This window comes from Balaenoptera physalus, assembly GCF_965194825.1.
Source record: "Balaenoptera physalus genome assembly, chromosome: 9".
Classification (NCBI taxonomy): Eukaryota; Metazoa; Chordata; class Mammalia; order Artiodactyla; family Balaenopteridae; genus Balaenoptera; species Balaenoptera physalus.
In genome coordinates, this window is record NC_138888.1 from 36,522,668 (window position 1) to 36,549,180 (window position 26,513).

At 37.2% G+C, this 26,513-nt stretch overlaps 1 protein-coding gene and 1 long non-coding RNA gene across 3 annotated transcripts in view; one reads left to right on the top strand and one right to left on the bottom strand.

Annotated features, from left to right (window-relative positions):
- The window catches only part of LOC309666985, a 781,177-nt gene extending 757,141 nt beyond the window's left edge, over positions 1-24,036 (top strand). The window contains exon 2 of the long non-coding RNA XR_014267449.1: positions 23,937-24,036. This is a non-coding gene — a long non-coding RNA (uncharacterized lncRNA). The remainder of the gene's footprint in view (positions 1-23,936) is intronic.
- Positions 32-26,376, bottom strand: HINT3 (histidine triad nucleotide binding protein 3). 2 transcript variants are annotated; one of them, XM_082475003.1, is made up of 5 exons: positions 25,997-26,376; positions 18,684-18,801; positions 14,308-14,377; positions 12,049-12,175; positions 32-1,022 (listed from the first exon to the last, which is right to left on the bottom strand). In XM_082475003.1, the coding sequence occupies exons 1-5, from the start codon at positions 26,195-26,197 to the stop codon at positions 990-992; spliced, it is 549 nt and encodes a 182-aa protein (XP_082331129.1). In that variant the 5' UTR covers positions 26,198-26,376; the 3' UTR covers positions 32-989. The 2 variants fall into 2 exon arrangements, with proteins under 2 accessions (XP_082331129.1, XP_082331128.1); XM_082475002.1 differs by lacking the exon at positions 32-1,022 and adding an exon at positions 9,530-9,922.
- Between the last annotated feature and the right edge of the window lie 137 nt (positions 26,377-26,513).

Here is a 26,513-nt window from a genome sequence, read left to right on the forward strand (position 1 = left end):
ATTCCTTTAAAAAAAAAAAAAAAAAAAAAAGGGGTTTCGGAACAGTTTGGAGAGTAAAGTTTTATTGTAACAAGTCATATAAGAACTATGGAAACTTCACTATAGTGAAGCATTCCTGAGGGAGTTCTATTTCACAAGATTCCAGAAGGGTCCTCAGCATCTTCAGTCTTAATGAAGATAATTCAGGAAGAAGAGAAGAGAGGAAAAAACACTGGCTGCTCTCAGGAAACAAAACTGAACAAGTTGGGACTCTGAGGCACCTGTTCAGACATAAGCAACTGCAATGGATTTAAATATGATTCAGCTCCTTGAGGTCAAATTTCCAACAAGCAAGAACTCCAGAAGTGGAGAAAAGTAGATCTCATCCTCTGGTGAAAAGACTCCCCAGAACAAACCTGAAGCCCTAACTGCAAACTAGACCAACTAATTTGCTTCCTGTGAAGCAAGATCTGTGCATAGAAAAAAATGTGAAGGAAAACAGGCTGGAGATTCAGCCTTCTCTCCTGGTCATCCTTAAACTCTAATGCTGCCACAATTCTAATAATCAAGGGTTATACATTTCCAGGCACATGTAAGATGGCAGCATAACTGAGTTAAGCTAGAGGAGACCAACTCTCCCCAGTCTGAGCAACTGTATGAAATGGAAACAGCTTTCCAAAAGGAGCCTAACCTAGGGCCTGCCAAAATTAGGGATGCCTTTCCTCTTTGGGCCGGTCCTTAAATTGATTCTTTTGTTCGCAATGAGATCGAGATTGCAAGATACCAATAATAGTATCAGTCTTTTATTCCACTTCAAATACAAGGCCATGCAAGACCTGGATATCATCTACGCTGCTCCGGGCTTCAGCTTTGTAGCTTAGGTAGCTTTGCACATCTTTGAATGGAATGCCATTTACTACTTCTCTTGGGCAGAAGTGGTGTATTAGGGATAAGTTTACAGTGCATTTACTTCATCTGAGCCAGATCATTTGTCCTTCCTCTTTTCCTCCTCATTTTCCTTCTCTCCCTTCCTTCTTTCCTTCCTAAAATAAAAGAAGCAAATATGATTTCTAAAGAAAGGCTTTTGACAAGTAGTTTGCAATATTAAGTCTCAAAGTAGGTGTGCAGCTTTCCTAGGAAAAAACACACAGATTCTTGCTTAAGCACAATTCCCAATAATCACCATCTCTTGCTCCTAGTTGCTTCCCATGAGTAGGAAAATAATTATATATAGTATAGATAGCCTCAAGTCCCATAAAAGGGATTTTCCTGAGCGTCTACTATAACAGGGCCCAAAGAAGAGTTTTATTCAATCCCCTAGGGCACAGGTTCTCAAATTTAGCTGCACATTGGAATTACCGGAGGAGATTTTAAAAATACAAGGCCCAGAATCTATCCCCAGAGATTCAAATTTAATTTATCTGGTATGTGGCCTGAACATAGACATTTTTAAAAGCTCCTCAGTGTTTGACTTAATCTGCAGTCACCAGCAGCATCAGTATCACTTTGGGAACCACTTAGAAATGCAAAATCCTGTCCCGCCCCACCCCTAAATCAGAAACTCCAGCGTGGGGCCCAGGAGTCTGTTTTAAATAAGCCCACCAGGTGGTTCTAATGCACACTAAGATTTGAGAATCACTGCCTGGGAGAGAGCTGTGTGGGTGGATGGATGGGCTCTGATTCCCTGGTACCACAGATAATAGCATGTTTTGCTTTCTTCACACCCACTTTGGGGAGAGAATTTATGTGATAAATTTGCAAAATGCTGCAAATATTTTTCTCAGCAGAAGATATAACAAGAATATTCCTGTCTTACTAGTCAGAATGAGAACCTAAGATAATCTCCTTAGCTGAGAAAATACCTAGTATAGCCTCCAAAGTTAGGTGATTTCCTGTGGACCAGGCATGTTGACTAGAACTAAGGCTTCAGAGGAAGTTTTTAAAATTCCAGAGTGAAAATAAGATAAATGTATTCCAAAAGCAAGGAGAGGAGAAGTAGAGGAAAAGAGAGTCAACAAGATGGCAGGAGCTAGACGACACTTTCCCCTTGCCCTGCAAAAGTTTGGTTATTAGGTGTTTGAAATGCTTGGCGTGGGTGGATTTTTTTGAAACTCAACGAGATTTCACACCTGAGTTATATTGGTCATGGATACTGCCATGAAGGACATAACGTCAGGGGGATCTTGACATCTAGGTTACACTCTTGATTTTTGGATTGAACGTTGCCTGAAATTAGGGTAATCATTGTGTTTGATCTGATTTTGGTTTGTTATGGTAACGTTTTAAGGGACTGAGAGATTAATATACAACATTTACTGACTAGTAATATGGATCAGTCACTGGGTTAAGGCAATGGGAATACAAAGATAAAAAATTAGATCCCCCAACCCTAAAACAGCTCTAAATCCAGTGGCAAGAAATATACCATTATTTCCTGGCTAGACTGTGTAAGGTCTATGCTAGGAAAATGCCATGGGTCACAGCTGAAGGAATATTTACTAATGCTGTGGTTGGGGATGGGAAGTATTAGAGAAGACTTCCCAGAGGAGGTAAAATTTTTACCTGGCCTTTAAAGGTGAACAGGTTTTCAAAGGTGTGCTCAGTTTAGTTAAAAGAGTAAAAATGTCTGGCATGTGGAGTATAAGTACAGGAGACAAAGCTGAAAAGGCTGATGAATAATCTTGAGGGTAAATGGTGAGGTTTTCATAAGCAAGAAAATTGCATAATCAGGTCAGCAATTTAGAAAGAACTCTGATGGAGGCTGTGTTAGAAAGGAAGCAACTGGAGGCATGAAGCCCAGTCAAGAGATTCTAGTAATATTCAAGGCAAGAGAGGATGAGTGTCTGAAAAGGCAAAGACTCTGGGCACTTAAAGGAATGAACTGATTTCTGTTTTAGGTCCCTTTAAGGCAACATCCTTATGCCAAAACTTTTTTGTGTCTATCTGAGGGGAAAGTGTTTGGAAATTGTGGGCCTGAGAGAACACTCAGGCATACATGTTCTATTTATTGAATGTATAAATATGTTGAGAATAGACTGCAGGGTGGGCAAGGACAAAAGCAGGGAGAAAGTGTGGAGGCTAACTGCAATAATCTAGGTAAGAAACGCTGAGAACTTGGCCAAGATGACAGCAGTACAAGTGGTGAGACGTGGTCAAATTCTGAATATATCTTGAAGATACTGCTGACAGGGTTTACTGATGGGTTAGATATGAAGTGTGAGAGACAGGAGTCAAGATTTTTGGCCTGAGCAACTGAAAGATTGCAGTTGCCATTAACAAAGATGGGGACGACTGAAAGGAATGGGTAGGAGAAGGAGAAATTTTAAGCTTGAGATGCCTGTTTTATATCAACAGAAAATATAATACATGTATCAATACCTGAAAGGTATTTGACTTTGGGATTGGTTTAATTAATGGATGATTGTTAATTGTGGATCCATCTCTACCTAGGTGGCTTTAAATAACTAATCGTACAACAAGGATCTGATTCTTCTTAGTCAAAGGTACACTTAGCCATTTTAATTAAGTTTATTTAAGGTGAATCAGAGATCTGGTTTTTTGTATTTATATTGCTAAAATAAAAGCTGACTCATAAACAGATGAATCAACAGGTATCAGCTTTATTTTAGCAACTTAGAGTACTGGGCACTTAATGAAAGTGTGGGCATCAACTTTTGTAGATGACCTTTTGACATCAAAATCTAGAAATGTATGTGTTGCAATAATAAAGACTGCACTCTTGACTTTGGGTTCTTATATGAAAGAAGAGGTATGTCTACATCTCTTGACAGTGAACCACTCCTACTTTAGGATTAGCCAATTTATTAAACATCTTTCATTTGAACCTCTGTTTATAGTACTGCTGAAAAAGTCCAGATGACCAAGTGGGATTTATCCCAGGTATGCAAGGCTCGTTCAGCATCTGAAAATCAATTAATGTAATCCATCACATCAACAAACTAAAAAAGAAGAATCACATGATCATATCAATAGATACAGAAAAAGCGTTTGACAAAGTCCAATACCTATTTATTATTAAAAAAAAAAAAAAACCTCTCGGGCTTCCCTGGTGGTGCAGCGGTTAAGAATCCGCCTGCCAGTGCAGGGGACACGGGTTCCAGCCCTGGTCCGGGAAGATCCCACATGCCACGGAGCAACTAAGCCCGTGCACCACAACTACTGAGCCTGTGCTCTAGAGCCCGTGAGCCTCAACTACTGAAGCCCGCACACCTAGAGCCCGTGCTCCACAACAAGAGAAGCCACTGCAATGAGAAGCCCGTGCACCGCAACGAAGAGTAGCCCGCGCTCGCCAGAAATAGAGAAGGCCCGCGTGCAGCAACGAAGACCCAACTCAGCCAAAAATAAATAAATAAATTAAGAAAAAACCTCTCAGTAAACTAGCACTAGATAAGAACTTCAAATTTGACAATTTTTACAAAATATCTACAGCTAACATCATATTTAATGATGAGAAACTCAAAGCTTCCCACTGAGATCTGGTACAAGGCAAGTGTGTCCCCTCTCACCACTGCTTTTAAACATTATAACTCCAAGGTTTAGCTAATGCAATGAGACAATAAAAGAAAATTAAAAGTATACAAATTGGGAACAAAGACATAAAACTGTCTTTGTTCATAGGTGACATGATCATCTATACAGAAAATCTGAATCAATGAAAAAACTACTGAAACTAATAAGTGCTTACAGGGCTTCCCTGGTGGCGCAGTGGTTGAGAATCTGCCTGCCAATGCAGGGGACACGGGTTCGAGCCCTGGTCTGGGAGGATACCACATGCCGCGGAGCAACTAAGCCTGTGAGCCACAACTACCGAGCCTGTGCGTCTGGAGCCTGTGCTCCACAACAAGAGAGGCCGCGACAGTGAGAGGCCTGCGCACCGCGATGAAGAGTGGCCCCCGCTCGCCGCAACTAGAGAAAGCCCTCGCACAGAAACGAAGACCCAACACACCCAAAAATAAATAAATAAATAAATAAAAAAAAAAAAAAAGTGATTACAGCCAGGTGGCAGAATACAAACTTAATATGCAAAAGTCAATTGCTTTCCTATATACCAGCCATGAAAAAATGGAATTTAAAGTTATAAACACAATACCTATTTATATTAGCACTCCCCCCCAAAATGAAATACTTAGGTATAAATCTAACAATATATGTACAAGATCTATATGAGGAAAACTAAAATACTCTGATGAACAAAATCAAAGAAGGACTAAATAAATAGATACTCCATGTTCGTGGATAGGAAGACTCAATATTGTCAGGATGTCAGTTCTTCCCAAATTGAGCTATAGATTCAATGCAATTCCAATCAAAACTCCAGCAAGTTATTTTGTGGATATTGAAAAATTGCTTCTAAAGTTTATATGGAGAGGCAAAATACCCAGAATATCCAACACAATATTGAAGAAGAACACAGTTGGAGGACTGATGCTACCCAACCTCAAGACTTACTATAAAACTACAATAATCAAGATGGTGAGGTACTGGTGAAAGAATACAGATAGTTCAATGGAATTAGACTAGAGGGCCCAGAAATAGATCCACATAACTATAATCAAATGAACTTTGACAAAGGAGCAAAGGCAATACCATAAAGTAAAGATAGTCTTTTCAACAAGTCGTGCTGGAACAATTGGATATCCACATGCAAAAAAAATGAATCTAGACCCAGACTTTATACCCTTCAAAAACGTTAACTCAAAATGGATCACAGACCTAAATGTAAAATGCAAAACTATAAAAGTCCTAGAAAATAACAGGAGAAAACACAGATGACCTTGAGTATGGCAATGACTTTTTAGGTATAAAATCAAAAGCACAATCCATGAAGAAATAACTGATAAGCTGGACGTAATTAAAATTAAAAACCATTGCTCTGTAAAAGATCATGTCAAGAGAATAGAAGACAAGCCACAGACTAGGAGAAAATATTTTCAAAAGACATAACTGATAGAGGACTATTATCTAGAATATACAAAGAACTCTGAATACTCAACAACAAGAATATTAATAACCCGATTAAAACAATTGGAAAAAGATCTTCTACCAAAGAAGATACAGAGATGGATAATAAGCATATGAAAAGATGATCCATATCATATGTCATCAAGGAAACACAAATTAAAACACAAGTGAGGGCTTCCCTGGTGGCGCAGGGGTTGAGAATCTGCCTGCTAATGCAGGGGACATGGGTTCGAGCCCTGGTCTGGGAAGATCCCACATGCCGCGGAGCAGCTGGGCCCGTGAGCCACAACTACTGAGCCTGCGCGTCTGGAGCCTGTGCCCCGCAACGGGAGGGGCCGCGATAGTGAAAGGCCCGCGCACCGCGATGAAGAGTGGCCCCCACTTGCCGCAACTAGAGAAAGCCCTCACACGAAAACTAAGAGACCCAACACAGTCATAAATAAATAAATAAAATAAATAAAGTATTAAAAAAAAAATACAAGTGAGATACCACTACATACCTATTAGAATGACCAAAATCCCAAACACTGTCCACACCAAATTCTGGCAAGGATGTGGAGCAACCGGAATTCTCATTCATTGCTGGTGGGAATGCAAAATGGTACAGCCACTGTGGAAAACAACTTAGCAATTTTTTACAAAACTCAACATACACTTACCATATGACCCAGCAATTGTGTGACTTGGTATTTACCCAAAGGAGTTGAAAACTTTGTCCACATAAAAACCTGCATATGGGTGTTTAGAGCAGCTTTATTCATAATTGCTAAAACTTGGAAGTAACCAAGATGTCCTTCAGTAGGTGAATGGATAAACTGTGGTATTGCCAGACAATGGAATATTATTTAGTGCTAAAAACAGATCAACTATCAAGCCACGAAAACACATGGTGGAACCTTGAATGCATAGTACTAAGTGAAGCCACTTTGAAATGGCTATATACTGTATGATTCTAATTATATGACATTCTGGAAAAGGCAAAACTATGGAGACAGTAAAAAGATCAGTGGTTGCCACGGGTTGGAGGGAGAGGGATGAATAGGCAGAGAATATAGGACATTTAGGGCAGTGAAAATACGTATAGTCTGTATGATACTATAATGATACATGTCACTATATATTTGTCCAAACCCATAGAATGTACAATACCAAGAGTGAACCCTAAGATAAACTATGGACTTTGGGGTGATTATGATGTGTTAGTGTAGGTTAATCATTTGTAACAAATGCACCACTCTGGTGGGGAATGTTGATAATGGGAGAGGCCTTGCATGTGTGGGGGAAGGGTATAAGGAAATCTCGGTACCTGTCTCTCAATTTTGCTGTGAACCTAAAACTGCTCTAAAGGAGTAAAGTCTTTTAAAAAAAAATTTTTTTTAAGTCCATAGGCAAAATTTTACACAGTATTTTTCCATATTGATTTAGCAGAAATTTAGCTAAGTAAACAGTTTGAAATAGTTCATTATTAATAATTTTACAATTCTGCAGTTAAAAAAAAAGTATCACAACATGCATAAATAATGCTCTTGATACTATTTTAAACATTTTTAAGACAGGTTATGAATTAGCTTTGTACTGAGCTAATGTTATAGATGACTAGAGAGTTACCAAATAATTGAACTACTGAAAAGGCTGAGTGAATTTTGTCATAATTTGATTATTAATCTTTACAAGAGAAGAGCCACTGAAAATGTAAGGTTCCAAGGGTTTTCCAACAAAGGAGAAAAACTTACTATGAGAGGGTATAATCTCATATAAATTAAATCAAATGGCTAATCACATTTTTAAGAGGTCCATAAGCCATTTGAGAATTCCTTAAATACCTTACATATCGTTATCATAATACGGTCAATTATATCACTATAAGTTCACATAGTACAACATGTTGCACATGTTGAAAATTCCTTTTCTGAAGCTGATCACAGTTGAACTGATTTATTGAAACATGTAACTGCTAATCTGCGTGGGTGCTCAGCAAGCTACTTAACAAAGCAGTGCTGAAAAACCTGTAAATCTAATTTTGAGAGCCCATAACCCCTACTTCCAAATTCCTCTCTCCACCTTCAGTGAACAAAATGGAATTTGGATCTTCAGTTGTTAAGTAAATAATAATGGAAGCAGAACGCAAGGAAAGTACATGTTGGTCTCTCAGCCTAAACTTCCACTACCTACCTGCCTAACATTGAGTCTCAAATACTCAGTTCTACTGCCACCTGCTCTCAAAATTGTTTCCCTCTCCACAGCCTCTGCTATGGACATTTTTGTACTTAACATACCAAATTGTACTCACTGGTTTTGTCTGATCCTCGTATTAGCAATTAAAGGCAGACTGTCCTTTCTCACTTCTATATTTCCTGATCCTGGCAGTGTCTGGTACATGTTAAATGCTCACCGAATTTTTTAAATTTTTGGCTGCATTGGGTCTCCGTCGTTGTGCGCAGGCTTTCTCTAGTTGCAGAGAGCGGGGGCTGCTCTTCGTTGTGGTGCGCGGGCTTCTCATTGCGGTGGCTTCTCTTGTTGTGTAGCACGGACTCTAGGCACAGGGGCTTCAGTAGTTGTGGCTCACGGGCTCTAGAGCGCAGGCTCAGTAGTTGTGGCGCACGGGCTTAGTTGCTCCACGGCATGTGGGATCTTCCCGGACCAGGGCTCGAACCTGTGTCCCCTGCATTGGCAGGTGGATTCTTAACCACTGTGCCACCGGGGAAGCCCACCAAATGTTTTTTGAATGAATTAATGAACAAATGAACTAAACAATATTGATTCCAGAGGTTGTAACTAAGTATTTCATTACTTAAAACTATGTTTAATATCATCCCCCCAAAAAAAGGAAAAAAAAAAAAACTACTCTTCTCAGCCTGTTTCTAAGATCAATACTTTAATCCTTATGTTCATTTATATTCATGTACATGTCACAGTTATACACTGGCACAATGTAAGATTAGCTTTCAGTACTTATTTTTCATTCACATTCACTATTGTTAGTGTAGATTAGCACCAAAAGACAATTCCTAAAGAAATATGTCTCATGAAATGATTTATAAATATACTAATGTTGTTATTAAAATAAATTTTCTCATCCAGCCTATCTCTACTTTCAAATCAGGACTTTTTCCTGATAAAAGACAGGTCTAACCACTTTTTAATTCTGATTTTCCTTTGGTACAATAAACAAGCCATAAAGCAACAGTTTCTGCCAGTTTTAATACATTAATGTAACCACTTATGTTTCTTCCCCATTTATGTTCTTACAGGTAAAATTCCATTGCAATGAATTCTCTTGGATAGCCAAATTGATTGTTATAGCAAATTCACTGTTATAGTGAAATTATTTTATATATATTACATAGCTTCAGGATCAATTTATTACAAAGATGCTAGGATTCAAGAAGTGAAAACCAGTATCTGAAACCTGAGTAAAAAGTGACACATACACAGTTCTTTCCATCAATAAGATCAGAGATCACTGTGTAGTATGGTACTCTTTATTTTGAAATTTTATGTGTAAAATTATAGAACAATCAAGAAATAATTTCTCTTTCTCCTTCATATAATAAAGGCTCCAACAAAGTACTTTTTATTCCAGTTTATTCTTCATAAATAAATCACTATTACAATTGACTATCTATTGAGAAATAAAAATGTTTGAACTTTAAAAAAAATACAGAGCCCTTCTTGATTAACAGAATTTGTTTTAATGGGATTTTATCTATAGTATCTTATACCTTAGACAAGGAACCACTAAAACAAAGTCAATGGCAAAATATTCATATAACTATATCACAGATTTCAGGAAACAAACATTAAGAAACAATTTAAGACTACCCAGTAATAGCTTCTCATAAAACCCAATTGTAATTAGACTTCAAAGAGACCAGAATATTAGTTTATGTTGAGCCAAAATTAGGAAAATCTTCCACTGTTGACATTTTCACGTTCTTAGTTTGTCAATCAAATAATCAGGCTGTAATGAAAACATAACACATTTTTTTATTCTAGTTATCATAGTCTACATGAAATAATTCTACTGGCACCCCTATTATAATAAGCCACAGCAGAAGAACTGGATACTACATATTCTGTTCCTAAAAATATCTTACAAAAAACTCTCAACATAATAGTTTTCAAACTATAGTAAAGGTGTTTATTCTATACTGTATATAAATAGGCAGATTTTTATCCACATTGCCTTTTTGTTAGATAGTTTCAATAAGGAAAATAAATATAATACTAAAGACATGGAAGAACCTGAAATGCATTTTACTAAGTGAAAGAAGCCAATCTGAAAAGGCTACATACGATATGATTCTAACTACATGATATTCTGGAAAAGGCAGAACTGGAGACATTAAAAAGATCAGTGATTACCAGGGATTAAGGGGGAGGGAGAAATGAATAGTCAGAGCACAGAGGATTTTCACGGCAGTTAAACGATTCTGCATGATACTACAGTTGTGGATATATGTCATTATACATTCATCCAAACCCACAGAATGTACACCACCAAGAATGAACCCTAATGTAAACTATGGACTTTGAGTGATAATGACATATCAATGTAGTTTCATGGATTATAACGAATGTATCACTGTGGTGTAGGATGTCAACAGTGGGGAAGACTGCGAGTATGTGGGGACAGAGGGTATACGGGAACTCTGTGTACTTTCCATTCAATTTTGCTGTGAACCTAAAACTGCTCTAAAAAAATAATAAAAACAAAAAGAATAAAAAGTAAACTAAAGCCTTCTAGTTACATCATTTCAGATACTTTTCTCAATCATTATATATCTGAAAAATTATGTAAGATTTCAGAATAAACGTTAATATTTTTATCTTGATTTTTTTTCAGTCTCATAATATATACTTAAATACCTAGATTTAAGGAGAGTTCAGATTCCCAGGATGAACCATTAACAGATCTCATAACTTTGTTCATTCATTTTTTCCCAACTAAAAAATCATGTAAGGAAATACAGTTTAAAAAGTATAAAAATGTATTTCTAATTATTTTTTACTATAAAAGCATAGATAGTGTAGAAACTTAGAAATACAAATAAGAAAAAAATATGTTTTTTATCATACTGATTTTTTAAAGAGACCACACCAGCTTCCTACAAAAAGTCCCACTTTTTAATTTCAAATATATACACCACATCCCTTAAATATATTTTTAATAAAATAAAATCATCTGGACAACAAGTTGAGGAGAGAGATAATAAGTTTGAAATATGAAGTTTGTAGAAATCAACTGCTTTTTCATTTCTTGTGTACTATGACTATAATAATAATCTGCATTAACTAATGGTAATTACTTAATTTGCAATTTGATGGTTTTTCAGATATAGCAACTATAGGTCACCTTATCATCATGGACACATAAAATAAGAAACATAAATTACTAGTCAAGTGGCCCTGGAAGGACAGAGTCATTTAATAACTAAAGCTTGACTGTCAGGTTACAAGCCAATAATCAGTTGAATTCTATTCTACTTTTGCCCTAGTAAAGCAGAATTCTGCAATTTTTTTAGGCTCAAAGCCTCAACTTCAGATCTAGTAGCTGATGCTACTACTTGCATCAATTTCTGCAATGAGGTTGATGATGACAGAGGCAGCAGATAACATTTACTGAGCCCTCACTATCTGCAATGTACAGTTTAAGTGCTTTACATGTTAATTATTTCATCAATCCTCTTATCAACCCTAGATGTAGGCACTATTACCTATACGTCGGTAGTAGATAAAAAAACTTGGGCCTTAAAAAGTTTAACTAACTTGCACATGGTCACTCAAGTAACTAACAGAGCCACAATTCAGAATTCTGAACTATTAATGCCATGAACTTCTATATCATATCCTCTGTTTACAACTGAGAGACTTTGCCATAGTATCTCTTCCTACAGATTTGATGACCTGGAAAAGTACCCCAAATTAAAAATATTATTTTAGATATGTGCAAATAGAATGTTAAAACAGATGATCAAGTCTATAAGAGGTGTAAGTGCCCACTGTTGCCAAGAAAAGAAAAACTACAACAAAAAGGACAAATATTTTAAATATTTTTGATGCTGCTAGCATAACAATAATACTTACTGTGATAAACCAATAGGAATTCACTTTATAAATCAATTTTGATAAGAAGCTAAGCTGATCGGCTGGTGCCAGAACATGAAGGTGCAAATGGGAAATGGAACAGAATGGTGGCACATGGAAACCCATTCTGAAACAGCAAGGTAAGAGATAATTAACAAATTAGTTCTACAATAGTTTAAAACTACATTTTCAGGTTAAAACACATAAATATTAAAGATATTCAAAACAGGTTACCTAAGGTAGACAGATTACCACTCAAACATCTCTTTCACTGTTTTTCTTTATGAACTTGAGAGTATTCACTCAGTTCATCTTCATGTTGAAGTTCACAATAAGATAAACTCTTCATTGAGAAAGGCTTTCACAGAATATTATGCCTCTGTATAACCCTTATGAATTCTGAGCTGGCAGTATGTCTTATTACTTCAGTTCTTATCATATTAAGCTTTAACTCTCCTAAAAGATGCCTCTGCAGTGAATCTTAAAATTACTGAACGCTGAAGTAGAAGTAGGATTCCTTTTTCCAAGACATAGCCAGTAGATGGCGCGCTTTCTCCTTTAATGAAGTGGTCATTTCCTTACCCTCACTAAAAAAATTTTATCATCACTTAAGTTTCTTGAATACTAAAAATAAGTTAGATGATAACTATTCATAACTATTTGCTTTATAAAATATTTACAGGAGAATTCCTTTGGTAAAATAATTTTTTAATATGATTTAACCTCTTAAAAATCCATTTACAAACAGTTTTGTAAGTCTACTTTGTAAGTGGAGCAAGGCACACCTGTAACAATAATTCAAGCCTAGAAATATTTGCCTGTTCAAACTAGAAGTAAGTCTCAATTTTTAAAAAAAGACTAAAAATGACTGGGAATGTGGGAAGAAGGCAAGGAGAGGTGCTATAATGCAGCAATACAGGACAGACTGTGGAGTCAGATCCGTAACATATTGAAAAGCTTCTACCACCACCCAGAAAAGGAGACTAGGTTTTCCCTCTATGAAACAGGAGTCATATAATGGAATCAAGTAATCTAAAAGCTAGAAGTAACTCAAGGGTTCACTCAACCTTTTCATTTTAAAGATTTTAAAGATGGGGAAACCAAGATCTAAAAAGTTGAAAAGACTTCCCAAGGTCACAAAGTTAGGCAGTGAGTGGTAGAGCTAGAATTGAAACTCAGGGCTCTTGACAACCAGTCCAGTGTTCATTCTTCTAATGAGCACTTCTATGACTGGGAAGGGAACGTGCTGATTTTGACCACAGGGTCTCAAATACCATCTGTTCCTTGTCATTATCACCCTTGGATATAGTTCATAATAGTTTTCACAGGATTTTCACACATTCAATCTCATTTTAGACTACAAGTAGGCAGAGCAGGTATTATCTTGGAGAGTTTAAATGACTTGTCTAAAGTAACACAGCCAGTACAACTATAGTAGCAGCAAGTAACACTGGTAGCATTAGAATTCAGGCCTCTGAATTCCAGTTCAGAGGTGTCAGAAGTAATCACTATACCTGCCTTGGTACTACTTTGATCATACAAGGCAAAATCGAAACCTTTTAAAAAGAAAAAATAAATAGATTAATTAAAACAGTTACCAAATTGAATATTGTATGCTTTTACTCAAACTTTGGTTAATGTCAGAGTTCAGTTCAACAAATTCAAGTTACTTTAATGCTAGAAGGGTAATAATGTATTTTTAAATCATATAGAATAAATTTTTTCTAAGGAAATTCAATTTACTCACAATTTTATAGGAATGCACATATTGAACAAAGAGGACTAAGTAACTAATTTTACCTACCCACTGCTTCAATATACTTGTCTGTCCAAAACTAAAAGTGGTGATTATTAGACGATGTTGAGATGTGAAAAAAAGTTTTTTAATTAAATTTACCAATGAACAATATATTCACTTTCAGGAAAACTGCATTTAAACCATGAATTCCGCCATCTCTACTTTCATTTTCCTGAGGAAATAACATTTCAGAAAAACCAACTGCATACAAATCAATTTTCACTGCAAAGTAAAGGAGCTGTTACAGTGGAGGATTACTGGACTGAATGTCAATATTATGACATAGTATGAGTGTGTTTCATGTTTGGTAATTGCAATCATTGTTGCTTTTGTTGTGGTCATCCATGTACAATGCTTGGTGTCAGTCTATTTATCTCTTGTAAAAATAAAATACAGTGTGTGTGTGTGAAAAAAAAAAAAACCAACTGCATATATTGGTTTTTATCTGGAAGTATACATACCTCATATTTTTGAAGTCAGTGAAATTATTCCTTTCAAGAATGGTTTTTCCAACAGTTACCATGTTCTCAACTACAAAACAGTAAAGAAACTACATTACACTATAGGAGACATTAAGTTCACTACCTAGTTATTAACCCGAACTTTTAGGGTCCTAGTAAGAAGTCGTATCAAATGGATACACATTTAAAGACTCATCCAGTAGCTCTAAGTTACTAAGAAGTTTGCTTATCAACAACTGAAATGAAGGTTCAACCCATCACAAACTATCACACATGAGCTGACTTTGAACAGCTGCTGAGGGATATTATCAAGTGACTGTTTAGGACATCTGATCCTACTGAGGTCTAATTCTAATCATAAGGAAACCAAGTAATTAAACAAAAACTGTTTGAGTTAAGAGGACAAGAAAACTTTGAATTTGTCTTTGAACTCAAATTAGGAATATGACATCCCTTCATGTTGGCCCAGCCGTGACTAGCTAAATGTTTGTTTTGGCTTCCAAACTCTCATTTGCCTTAGCATCTTTATTGTCTCAATGTTTTATGGCCTTCCGGTGGGAATATACTTCTCCATTAAAAAAATTTTGGTAACCCGAGGTCTTCAAAGCACAATGCCAAACTTTAGATCTCTTTTGTTTCTGAATGGTGTAATCAAGCATTTGAAAAGAGAAGAAGTGAGAGAATCTGCAGAGGACAGTTGTTATAAGGAGGCTTATAAAATCATTGCTAACAGTTTACTTCTCTAAGTCAGGCTTGAGTGGGAAGGCTTCCATGACAAGGCCAGTACCACAAGGTCAAAAAAAAAGCTCATGTTACTTCGAGCCAGACTGTATCTTGTTTTCTTTTAAAAATACTCCCAAGATGCAGGGGTTGGGGGGAGGGGTAAATTATGAGGCTGGGATTAACATATACACACTACTATATATAAAATAGATAACCAACAAGGATCTACTGTATAGCACAGGGAACTATACTCAATATTTGTAATAACCTATATGGGAAAAGAATCTGAAAAAGAATATATATATATGTGTCATTGAATCACTGTGCTGTATACCTGAAACTAACATGATATTGTAAATCAACTATACTTCGATGAAAAAAATTTTTTAAAAAAAGAGATGGTAGAAGCATGCTGCATTCCATGTAACAAGATAGAGAAGGATTTTCAGCATCATAAATCTAGAGACTTTAATTGGATGACAAATTAAACTGAAAATAATCAGAAGAATGTTGACTAGTTTCTGGTTCAGTATGGAGACTTGTGTGATTATTCAATTTGCTTTTGCTTTCAACATAAAACCATCCTTGAAAGTATAACTTGAAAAAAAAAATACTCCCAAGATGCCAAACATTTGAGTAAATAAAAAAGATTGTTTTTTATTTTCATTTCTTTAAAAGACATATGATTATTTAACAGCACCATGGCATTATAAAGTATATAGATGAAATATAAATGACAATAACACAATGTGTTGCAAAGTTTCTCACATTTTACATGAATTGATACAATGTTAACTCTAAGTAGGCTGTGATAATTGCAGGATGTGTATTTTAATTTCGCTAGAACAACCACTTTAAAAAAATACAAAGAAAAATAGCTAAAATGGCAAGAGATAAAGTGGAATACTAAAAAATATGTTTGATCAACCACAAGAAGGCAGGAAAGAAGAAACAGGGCAACAACAACAACAACAAAAATGGGACAAATAGAAAACAAATGGCAAGACAGTAGACCTAAATCCAACTATGTCGGTAGTTATATTAAATGCTTCTGAACTAAATGCTCCAATTAAAAGAGATTTTCACATTACATTTTTTTTAAAAGAGTCAGACCCAATTATATTGCTATCTTCAAGTCTTTAAATATAAATATTCAATTTGTAAGTAAAGGATAGAAAAAAATACCCAATGCAAACAATAAGTAACAAGAAAGTTGGAGTATCTAAATTAATGTCATACAAAATAGACACAAGAAGTATTTCCAGACATAAAAAGGAACATTTTACAATGATAAAAATGGATCACTGAGAAGACATGACAATCATAATTATGTATTCACTTAAAATCAGATCCAAAATACATGAAGCAAAACCTACTGTCTCCTTCCTATTTCATTGATATCTACTCTACTATTTCCTTCTTTATACTTTATTTTGATCTGATTTGCTTGCCTCTTTCTAGCATCCTAAACTGGAAACTTAGGTCATTGGTTTTGTACCTCTTTTTCTAATATAAGCACTTAAAGCTATAAATTTCCCTCTAGGCACTTCTTCAGCTACATTCTACAAATTTTGTTATGTTGTATTTTTATTACCAATCAGTTCAAAATATTGTCTTTTTTTACCTATTTATTTAGAAGTTACTTAAAAGTGTTTTAACTTAAAAATATTTAGTGCTATTCTAGATTTTATTATTTATTTTAATTCCATTGTCATCAGACAATGTATTTTATATTTTGATCATTTGAAATGTATTGAGACTTATTTTATTGTCCAGAATATGGACTATCTTGGTGAACATGTGCTCATAACAAAGTGTGTATTCTATAGTTAGGTGAAGTTCTGTTAATGTCAATTATAGTCACAGTGCTTGAGAGTATTATTAAGCTCTTCCATATGCTTATTATTTTCCCAACTTTATAGACTGTATAAAAATATTAATTGCAAGGACTTTTAAAGTTTTATTATGGAAATATTCAAATATACACAAAATCAGTAAAAACAGTACATATAATGAAATCCCAAACACCCACCATGCTGCTTCAAAATTAGTTAACATTTGATTTGCAACTGTTATAAAAACTTTTAACAAGAAAAGAAATACTAGAAAAAGAAAAGCAAGCATAAACACATTTCTCCCTCCTTAAGAAAAACAGTATAAAAGGAAATACTTAAGGCTATGGTGGCTGTTGCCTAGTACTAAATACTGCGTGTATATTGGCCTCCCTCTGTTGGAATGAGCATGAAACATACTGATAGAACTTAAGATGACTAAGGAATTTCACAATATCTAGAAAAAACAGTTTAAAAACTGGTAATTCAGTAGTCTAAACACTAATAAACCACATATCGAGGTTTTCATCAAAGAGATTTCTTAGTCACCTTCAAAAATCTGGCCCAATTTATCTATCTTGCCAGCTACCTTAAAGTATTGACCAAACATCCCAGACCCTGATGACAATGGCTATTGAAGCAGGTTTGAAGTAAACTTAGCAATGTCTTAGTAAACCGTAGCTGACAAGTCACAGGAAATCATGTATAGGAAAATACAGGATACGCCTGTAAGAGACAAGATTTCAGGATCTCTTTTTCAGAGGCTAAAAGTTCATCACTAAAATCTCATAATTAAACTTTGGTCCTACTTCATCTATACAGGAAATTACAAGGCAGGAAACTACAAGGCACGTACCAATATGGTCTCACTCTCAGGTAATATGTACTCATATGCCATACTATAACTTATTTGTTTATAACTTTTTTAAATTAATTTTTATTGGAGTATAGTTGCTTTACAATGTTATGTTAGTTTCTGCTGTACAGCAAAGTGAATCAGCTATATGTATATATATATCCCCTCTTTTTTGGATTTCCTTCCCATTTAGTTTACCACAGAGCACTGAGTAGAGTTCCCTGTGATATACAGTAGGTTCTCATTAGTTATCTATTTTATACATAGTAGTGTATATATGTCAATCCTAATCTCCCAACTCATCCCACCCCACCTTGCCCCCTTGGTATCCATACGTTTGTTCTCTATGTGTGCATCTCTATTTTTCTTTTGCAAATAAGTTCATCTGTATCATTTTTCTAGATTCCACATATAAGTGATATTATATGATATTTTTCTCTTTCTGACTTACTTCACACTGTATGACAGTCTCTAGGTCCATCTACGTCTCTGCAAATGGCACAATTCCATTCCCTTTTATGGCTGAGTAATAGTCCATTGTATATATGTACCACATATTCTTTATCCATTCTATTTGTTTATAAGTTTTCATATTATCTTTCACTTTCAGAATCAAGAAAGCCATCATTTAAAAAGCATAAAGAGGCATTATCTTTTAGAGATTTTAAAAATTAAATAACATGGCATCTGAGATTTGCTTAAAATCCACTGTGGGAGAAGGTTAATACATGTAAAGAGATTGGCCACGAGTTAATAAATGTTGAAGTTGGGTGATAAATACATGGAGATTATACTATTTTCTTTCTTTTTGTATATATTTGAAATTTTTCATAATGAAAGTTTCAAAAAGCCATAATGCTCCTTTATCACAATACCTGGCTAAACTGTTTCTTTTCATTTGTCACTGCCATCACTGATGTCAATTCAAGATGATATAACCATGAAGAATACTGCCATCAACTTACCCAGTTCTATTTGATCTTTCTTTAGATATCTGCAGTTTCCAATATGCATCTTTGGCACCACAAGATAATGATGAGGTGCTGCTGCCTTGGTATCTTTGAAGCAAACTAGGTCTTCATTCTAAAGGAAAATGTCATTTGTTAGTGAATTTTTAAAAAGAATTTCCTAATGCTGTTCTGGCATGTCTTAAACATCATACATAAATCTCAGTCTGATAGGGAAATTGTGCTTATGTTACAACTAATCTCCATTGGACAATTTTGTGATTATGCATTATGTCCATAAAGACAAGCTTTAGCTTCCTTCATGAGATGCTCATTTATTCCAGAGAAGAAAAAGACTTATATAAAATCAATTTCAGGAAAACAATTATGAATGAAGTTCATTAAAACTTCATTACCATAATCCCAGAGTTTTTTTTAAATTTCATTATATATTTCTCCATCTCTACCCTAAGGTTTTTCTACTCCTAATATGTACTTTTAAAGGTTCTACCACAGAATCATAGCAAGATTGATAAATTCTTTTTTACATTTAATTTTTTTCCAAAGTGCCATTTTCTTCATTTATAACATCATCTAGCATCTATATATCCAGGGGTTACATTTTTAAACATTTTTTACAATAATTATAAATACTTTTTCTTTATGTTTACTTGCCACTTTATAGCATTAAAAAGACTGTGAAAGGGCTTCCCTGGCGGCGCAGTGGTTGAGAGTCCGCCTGCCAATGCAAGGGACACGGGTTCGAGTCCTGGTCTGGGAAGGTCCCACATGCCGCGGAGCAACTGGGCCCGTGAGCCACAATTACTGAGCCTGCGCGTCTGGAGCCTGTGCTCCGCAACAAGAGAGGCCGCGATAGTGAGAGGCCCGCGCACCGCGATGAAGAGTGGCCCCCGCTTGCCACAGCTAGAGAAAGCCCTCGCACAGAAACGAAGACCCAACACAGCCATAAATAAAAAAAAAAAGACTGTGAAATGCTGAAACAAACTCTAGTATACTGTACTAAGTTATGTGTCCAGTCCATTATATGTATGGTATCAGTTTTCTGGTTTCTATACTCCACACAGTAATGTAAGGAAAAAAGAAAAGGAAACAAAAAAGTGAGTCTTTCAACCTATTAACATTTGAGTTTCAAGTTTTTTCGAGAGAAAAATCTATATTCCCTAAATAACGTTATTCAATATCTTATATTAAAAAATTAGTCAAAATTAAATAAAATCAGTATCAATAAGCATAGTTTCCCAGAATGCACTGTTGCTCATTAGTTCCCCATTCCAAGAACTAAAATTCAGTTGGAACAAGGGCCTCATATCCATGCCAATGATCTTGATTTCAATGAGAATAATGATGAAAGGCAATTGTACATACTGTACCACGAACTTCCTTACCAGTATCCATACTGCTCATCTAAGCTTCAGGTGACTGACAAATTGACCTGCAGTGAGACCACAATTCAGTGAATGGGACTTTTTGTCTACTTTAGCCCCCAGCAGAGCCATGACTGAAACGGAGGGCAGCAAAAATACGGTATTACATGTCCCTTTCCTACCTCAAGGCTTCTATAAAATGTCCACAATATCACTCTATTAAAATATTGCTTAAATATTGATTTTGTTGCTGTCCTCATTTACATACCTTCAACCAAGAGCTGCTAAACTGTGGAGGCACAGCAACACAAAAATCTCGATTATTTTTCCAGCTATTGAGTGTAACCTGCCTATAAGATGAGAATAGAGAGGGGGAAAAATTGTAACTTTTAAGACCTTGAAGTAAACAGTGATGGGTCAACTGAATGTAGCATGAGCTATGAGGAAAGTACACAAACAAGAAATGAATTGAGGTGCCTGCCTACAGAAACAGGGATTTATGCTGTGTTTAAAGAATATGAGAATCCTCTTGCCCCCAAACTTTGAGGAAAAATCTATAGCAGCTGTTGCTTTGTGTTAATATATCAGGAAAATGAAAGGAAAAGAATCTGTTACTCTCTTCGGCTGATGCAAGACAAAGGTTTGAGGATGAGATAGAAAATTTAGTAGAAACAGAAAATCATGAGAGGTGACTAGGGATAATGCATGCAGCATACTCCCCCCAGTGCCGAGAGGAAATCTTCTGATATACTGGGGAGCGTGATGGGTTTCCTGCAATTCAGGGACAGAGACTCAGACCAGGTGTTGTGTGTGTGTGTGTGTATGTGCATAGTAAATTTACGTAAATATGTATACATGTGTATATATATGTATGTGTGTGTTATATACACACACACACACGTGTGTGTATAGTCCCAGAAGGTTGGTTGACTTGGGGAACCCCAAGAGCTAACCCTAACCCTAAAATAACAAGCATGACAATTATTTCCATTTTTATTACGGTTTTTCCGTCTAGTAGTAACTTTAAATATTCATATCCATGGAATGTTTTAGAAAGGGATAAGATCGAAAGGGATAAAACTGCAATGTTTTTGAATGTTTAAAGTTTTCCATTATTTACTTAATGCTTCCAGCTGAGAAACAACTAGTATCGGAGGTCAAATCTAGTACAACAAAATTGTACTTCCCAGACTGATTCATAACACAACAATTTTATATGTCTTTATTTCCCCCTCAATTATGGCATTAACTTTTAAAAAATCCAGAGGTAATTCTTTCTGGTACAGAATACATCCCGATTAGAATTATTTTGAGATAATATAGCTGAATTCTACCTCAAAGCAGGAGTACCACTTCTTTAGATTCATGGAACTACAAAGTGCCAGTCTAAAGGATAACAGGAGAAAAACATTAAAGAAGCTCTTAAAAATCTGCTGTCTTACATGACTCAGCCGTAAGAATGAACAAAATGCCCAGTTCTGTCTTCATCTCCCAAAACCCTATTTTGAAAGGTTCTGTTTACTAAATGTCATGTGTGAATATTTTATTTTCCCAATTCTCGTTAATTAAAAAAACCTACCAATTGACATAACTGTCATCATCACCAGTAGATAAAATTCCTGTCAAAAGCAAAGAAACGACGTTTTATTTAGCCTATGCAATCAATGATTGAATTAGATTTCCATTAAGCTTTCTAAAATACTGAAACTGGCTCTCTGATGTCTCTCCTCATTGCTACTACTGATCTAGCCAGTATTTAGACTCTTCATTTAAAAGAAAGACTGTCCTCCCATTCCACAGATAAACAGGCAAAAAATATGAAATGATATTTGTACAAGGCTATTCTTTGCAGCATGATTTATGATAGCAAAAGACTGAAAATAACCCAACTGTCCATTAAATTCAACTAAGACTGGCTGAATAAATTACAGTAAATCCATACAGTGGAGTATTGTGTAGTTATAAAAAGGAATGAGGAAGATCTTTATACACTTATGAAATCATTTCTGGAATAAATTCCTAAGGTAAAAAAGAAAAAGCATGGAACAAGGTTAAGCTATCTTTTGTGTAAGAAGGTGGAGTATAAATATAAACACACGCATACATATCTACTCACAAAGGAAAGATAAACCAAAAATATTTTTTTTGGTTTCTTACGGGGAAAGAGGTACAGGGTAGAGATAACAAGAGAATGGATACTAGACTTCAAATGTACTTTGCTGTACAACTTTGATTTTAAAAGCATGTGAATATTTACCATACATTTTTGGACTCAAAAAGAAAAAAAAAAAAAAGTAGTCCTTAACAATGGAAAACAGAAATGAGTGAACCTAACTATATGTCATGTTGGTAGCATAATTACACAAAGAAAAGATAATTTCAAGTGACTAAAATACAGAATTTTGACTACTTATACCTAGTGACACCCACTAAAAGAGAATTTTTCATTTCAATTCAGATCATAGGCAAGCTTCTCAAGTCTAGGACATGCCATATTCATCTTCGAGCTCCAAGTGAGTAACACATATCAATAGTAAGCCTGCAAAAACTGTTCAGTAAATGGCAGTTGCTTAAATAGAAAGATAAAACTACCGATATTCCCTTATCTACCCCTTAAAAAAATGGTGTGTCATTAGGGTTTTCATATACTTTTCCACAGAAATGGATGACCTTCGGGCTTCCCTGGTGGCGCAGTGGTTAAGAATCCGCCTGCCAATGCAGGGCACACGGGTTCAAGCCCTGGCCTGGGAAGATCCCACATGCCGTGGAGCAACTAAGCCCGTGCGCCACAACTACTGAAGCCCGCATGCCTATAGCCCGTGCTCCACAACAAGAGAAGCCACTGTAATTAGAAGCCCGTGCACCACAACGAAGAGTAGCCCCCACTTGCTGCAACTAGAGAAAAGCCCGCGCAGCAACAAAGACCCAACTCAGCCAAAAATAAATAAATAAATTTATATTAAAAAAAAAGAAATGGATGACCTTCTTAAAGTTGGAATTATGGCCATTGTTTGATTATAACAGCGTTTCTTAAACTTTTCTCATTATCACCCTCCTAAGGAACATTTTTAGACTTTTTCCTAATTGCCCTCCCATGATATGTTAATATCACAAATATATTGTGTATCTCTCACGTCCTATATGGCATAGCTGTACTTTATATATAAAGAGTAAACCATATACTTTCCTCCTTCACCTCCTTCAGGGCTTCATTCAAATGCCACCTTCTTAGTGCAGCTTTTCCTGACTAAAAATTTAAAATTGCATCCCTTTTCTCCTTTTTTGTTCCCATCTAATGAACTATGTATCAATATTTTGAACTATGTAGCAATATCTATTCGCTATATAATATTTTACTTATTATTTTGCTTACTGTCTATTTCCTGTGAGTAGAATGTAAGCTCCATGAGGACAGGGATTTTTGCACATTTTATTTACTGCTATATCCTAATGCCTCCAACAGTGCCTGACACACAGAAGGCACTCATTCAAATACTGAGTAATGGATGAGTGACTGAGTTTCCTCTTTCTCAGGGACAAAGCTCTACCACCCTGGGCCATTTTAAACCTCTCTCCATTGGCACCTTCCCATTAGGATTTAAACGCACCAAAGTCTTCACTGTTTTAAAAAGCTTTCTCTTGGGCTTCCCTGGTGGCGCAGTGGCTGAGAGTCTGCCTGCCAATGCAGGGCACACGGGTTCGAACCCTGGTCTGGGAGGATCCCGCATCCCGCATCCCGCATGCCGCAGGGCGGCTGGGCCCTTGAGCCACAATTGCTGAGCCTGCGCGTCTGGAGCCTGTGCTCCGCAACAAGAGAGGCCGCGATGGTGAGAGGCCCCGATGGTGAGAGGCCCCGATGGTGAGAGGCCCGCGCACCGCAATGAAGAGTGGCCCCCGCTTGCCACAACTGGAGAAAGCCCTCACACAGAAACGAAGACCCAACACAGCCAAAAATTAAATAAATAAATAAATGGGAAAAAAAAAAAGCTTTCTCTTAACTCCATCTCCTCCTGTAGTTACCTTACCTTTTCCTTTCTCTTACCTTACCTTTTCCCTTCTCCCCAAGACTGCCAAACTTCCTTCAAAAGTTGTATTTGCTGTCTTCAATTTTTTATCCTTCAGGTTCTTATCAACTACAATCTGCCTTCTGCCTCACCACTGCACTGCAGTTGCTCTCCTCAAGGTCAATGACCATCACTCTGGGGACAAAACCAGTTCTGATATCTAAGTTGCCCTCTCTGCAGGCATATTGGAGAGTCACCTAACCCAGATTCGAGGATTAGGGAAGGCTGATGTTGCTGCCAATTCCTATCTTCCTGACATACTCCCTTCTCTTAGCTTTCCTAGTTATCCCTCTGTTTCTCTCTCCTCTTTTCAGGTCCTCTTCCTCTGCCTCTCTCTTATGATGTTAGTGTTCTTTACAGTTCTGTGTGGGGAGGGGCCCCTTCACTTCTTACTCTACATATACTTCCTAGGTGATCTCATTAATTTCCCTCTTTTCAATTTCCATCTATAAGCTGACAGTTCCTATAATCTGAGCTAGAGATGCATATCTCTGCAAGTGTCAGACGCCTAAATATCCTTAAATTGATTGGCTTTTCTTCATTCCCACTACTACATCTTATTTCAGGCCATCATCAGGCTGGATTACTTCAACAGCCTCGTAACTGATCTCCATGCCTCCAGACTGGTCCTCTCTAAATCATTCTACAATGGTGTCAGATAATCTTTCAAAGATCAAACCCTTTCATATAACTTCTCAACCCCTTTCTTCCAACCCAGCATTAACAGTAGCATTAAACACTGTAGAGCTTCCCTTCACTCTTCAAGTAAAGCCAAAACTCCTTAACATGAATTACAGTAGCCTTAATAACATGGCCCCTTGTCTACCTCTCCAGCCTCATCTTTCACCACTCATCCCCTCAAACTCCATGCTCCAGTTAGACTGAATTTCTGTTCTCCTGTGGCAGAAACCAAACCTCCGAAGGTGCTCTTTACCAGGGGTATCTTCTCTCCTCCTCACCTGACCAATGCCTACTTACTTTTTCATGTCTCACTTCCTCTGGAAAGCCTTCCCTATCCTTTCAAATCTGGGCCAGATGCTCCTCCCACCAGCCTTGCAAAATACTGCAGGTGGTAAAACCATCTCACCATACAACAGGGAACTGTTATCAGCTGCCTCTTCTGTCCCTTTAGATTATAAAATCCAGACAGGGACTATCCTTTACCTTGCTCACCAATGAACAATGCTTAGAAGGAAGTCAATTTACTTTTAACAAATGAATGAATGATTACTACAAAAACAACAACAACAACAACAAAAAACCACAAAGAAGCCCAGAATCTTTGGAGCTGAGTCTTTCAAAAGATGTTTCTTTAAAGGCAAGTCGAGCTGGTGGAAGAAAGTGCCTACCAGATCATCTGTTTTAAAATATCTGGACAAAGTCTTAATGCTCTGAAAATGTCCACATATCCTAACTGATAACATTTCTAAGGAACTGGACCCTTTAGTGGAAATCAGAATCTATTAAGTAATAGTTTGACCTCCGACCCACTCCTGCCAGCCTATTTTCAGTCAATATAACAAACAGGCTTTTCACAATTACCATTATCTATTTTCTACTGGTTTCTCTTCAGTACCAGTATTAAGAGTGCGGAATGTAAAAGCAGTGTCTAGAAAGGCGGGGGGAGGGGGGGTCCCTTTAATAAAATCAGAGGCCATACATGGCTACTGTCCACTAAATACCTCGGCAGCTGCAGAGAGACTTTACCACTACATTTTCTCCCCTTAGAATAGCAAAGAGGTGGCTGGTGACACTCCCCGCGCCTAGAGAAGCAAGTCTGTCATTATCACTAGGACACCCAGCCTCCCCCAGCCCCATTTAACAGGACCCTCCCCACCCGATCCAGGAGCGATCGGGTCCCCGGTCGCGCGTCGCCGCCAACCTCACAGTACAGGAGTTCAGTGCTGGGATCCTGCTGCGCCGCGATCCGGCAGAACACGCATTTGCTATTGTAGTTCTCGAGCTCCGGCGACTCTGCGGCGACGGCGGTGGTCTCCGAAGGGGACCCCAGAGGTTCTGCAGCCGCCGCTGCCTCAGAGTCGGCACATGACTTCCTGAAATCGCATTCCTGCTCCTCCGCCATCGCCTCCGCTCCAGCGCCGCCGAGAGCCTCAGGATTCTCCCGGACAACAGGGCCTACACAGTTAGCCTCCCGCACCTCCTAGATTTTACCTCGAGGCGTCGCCCCTCGCCTGGCGCTGGGGCGGACAGGGAGTTGGGCACGCGCGCTGATCTCGGGCTACGCTAGACCGAAGGCGACTGACTAGCTGCGGAGCCGCAAAGCCAGAGGCTCGCCTGCACGCCGGCTGCCACCAGGGGACGTGCGAGGACGCCACACGGAAGAGCGGTCGGCCGCGGCAGTCGCCCATCCCTCTGCGTCTCGTTGGTAACTACGCAGG

Excerpts from the sequence above, each read along its gene's own strand:
- HINT3 (XM_082475003.1), bottom strand. The coding sequence starts at position 26,197 with ATGGCGGAGGAGCAGGAATGCGATTTCAGGAAGTCATGTGCCGACTCT. Across the intron at positions 12,176-14,307 it reads ACTGACTTCAAAAATATGAG|AATGGGTTTCCATGTGCCAC; the intron begins GTATGTATACTT and ends TTGCTGTTTCAG. Across the intron at positions 1,023-12,048 it reads ATTCCTATTGGTTTATCACA|GAAGGAAAGAAGGAAGGGAG; the intron begins GTAAGTATTATT and ends CTTTTATTTTAG.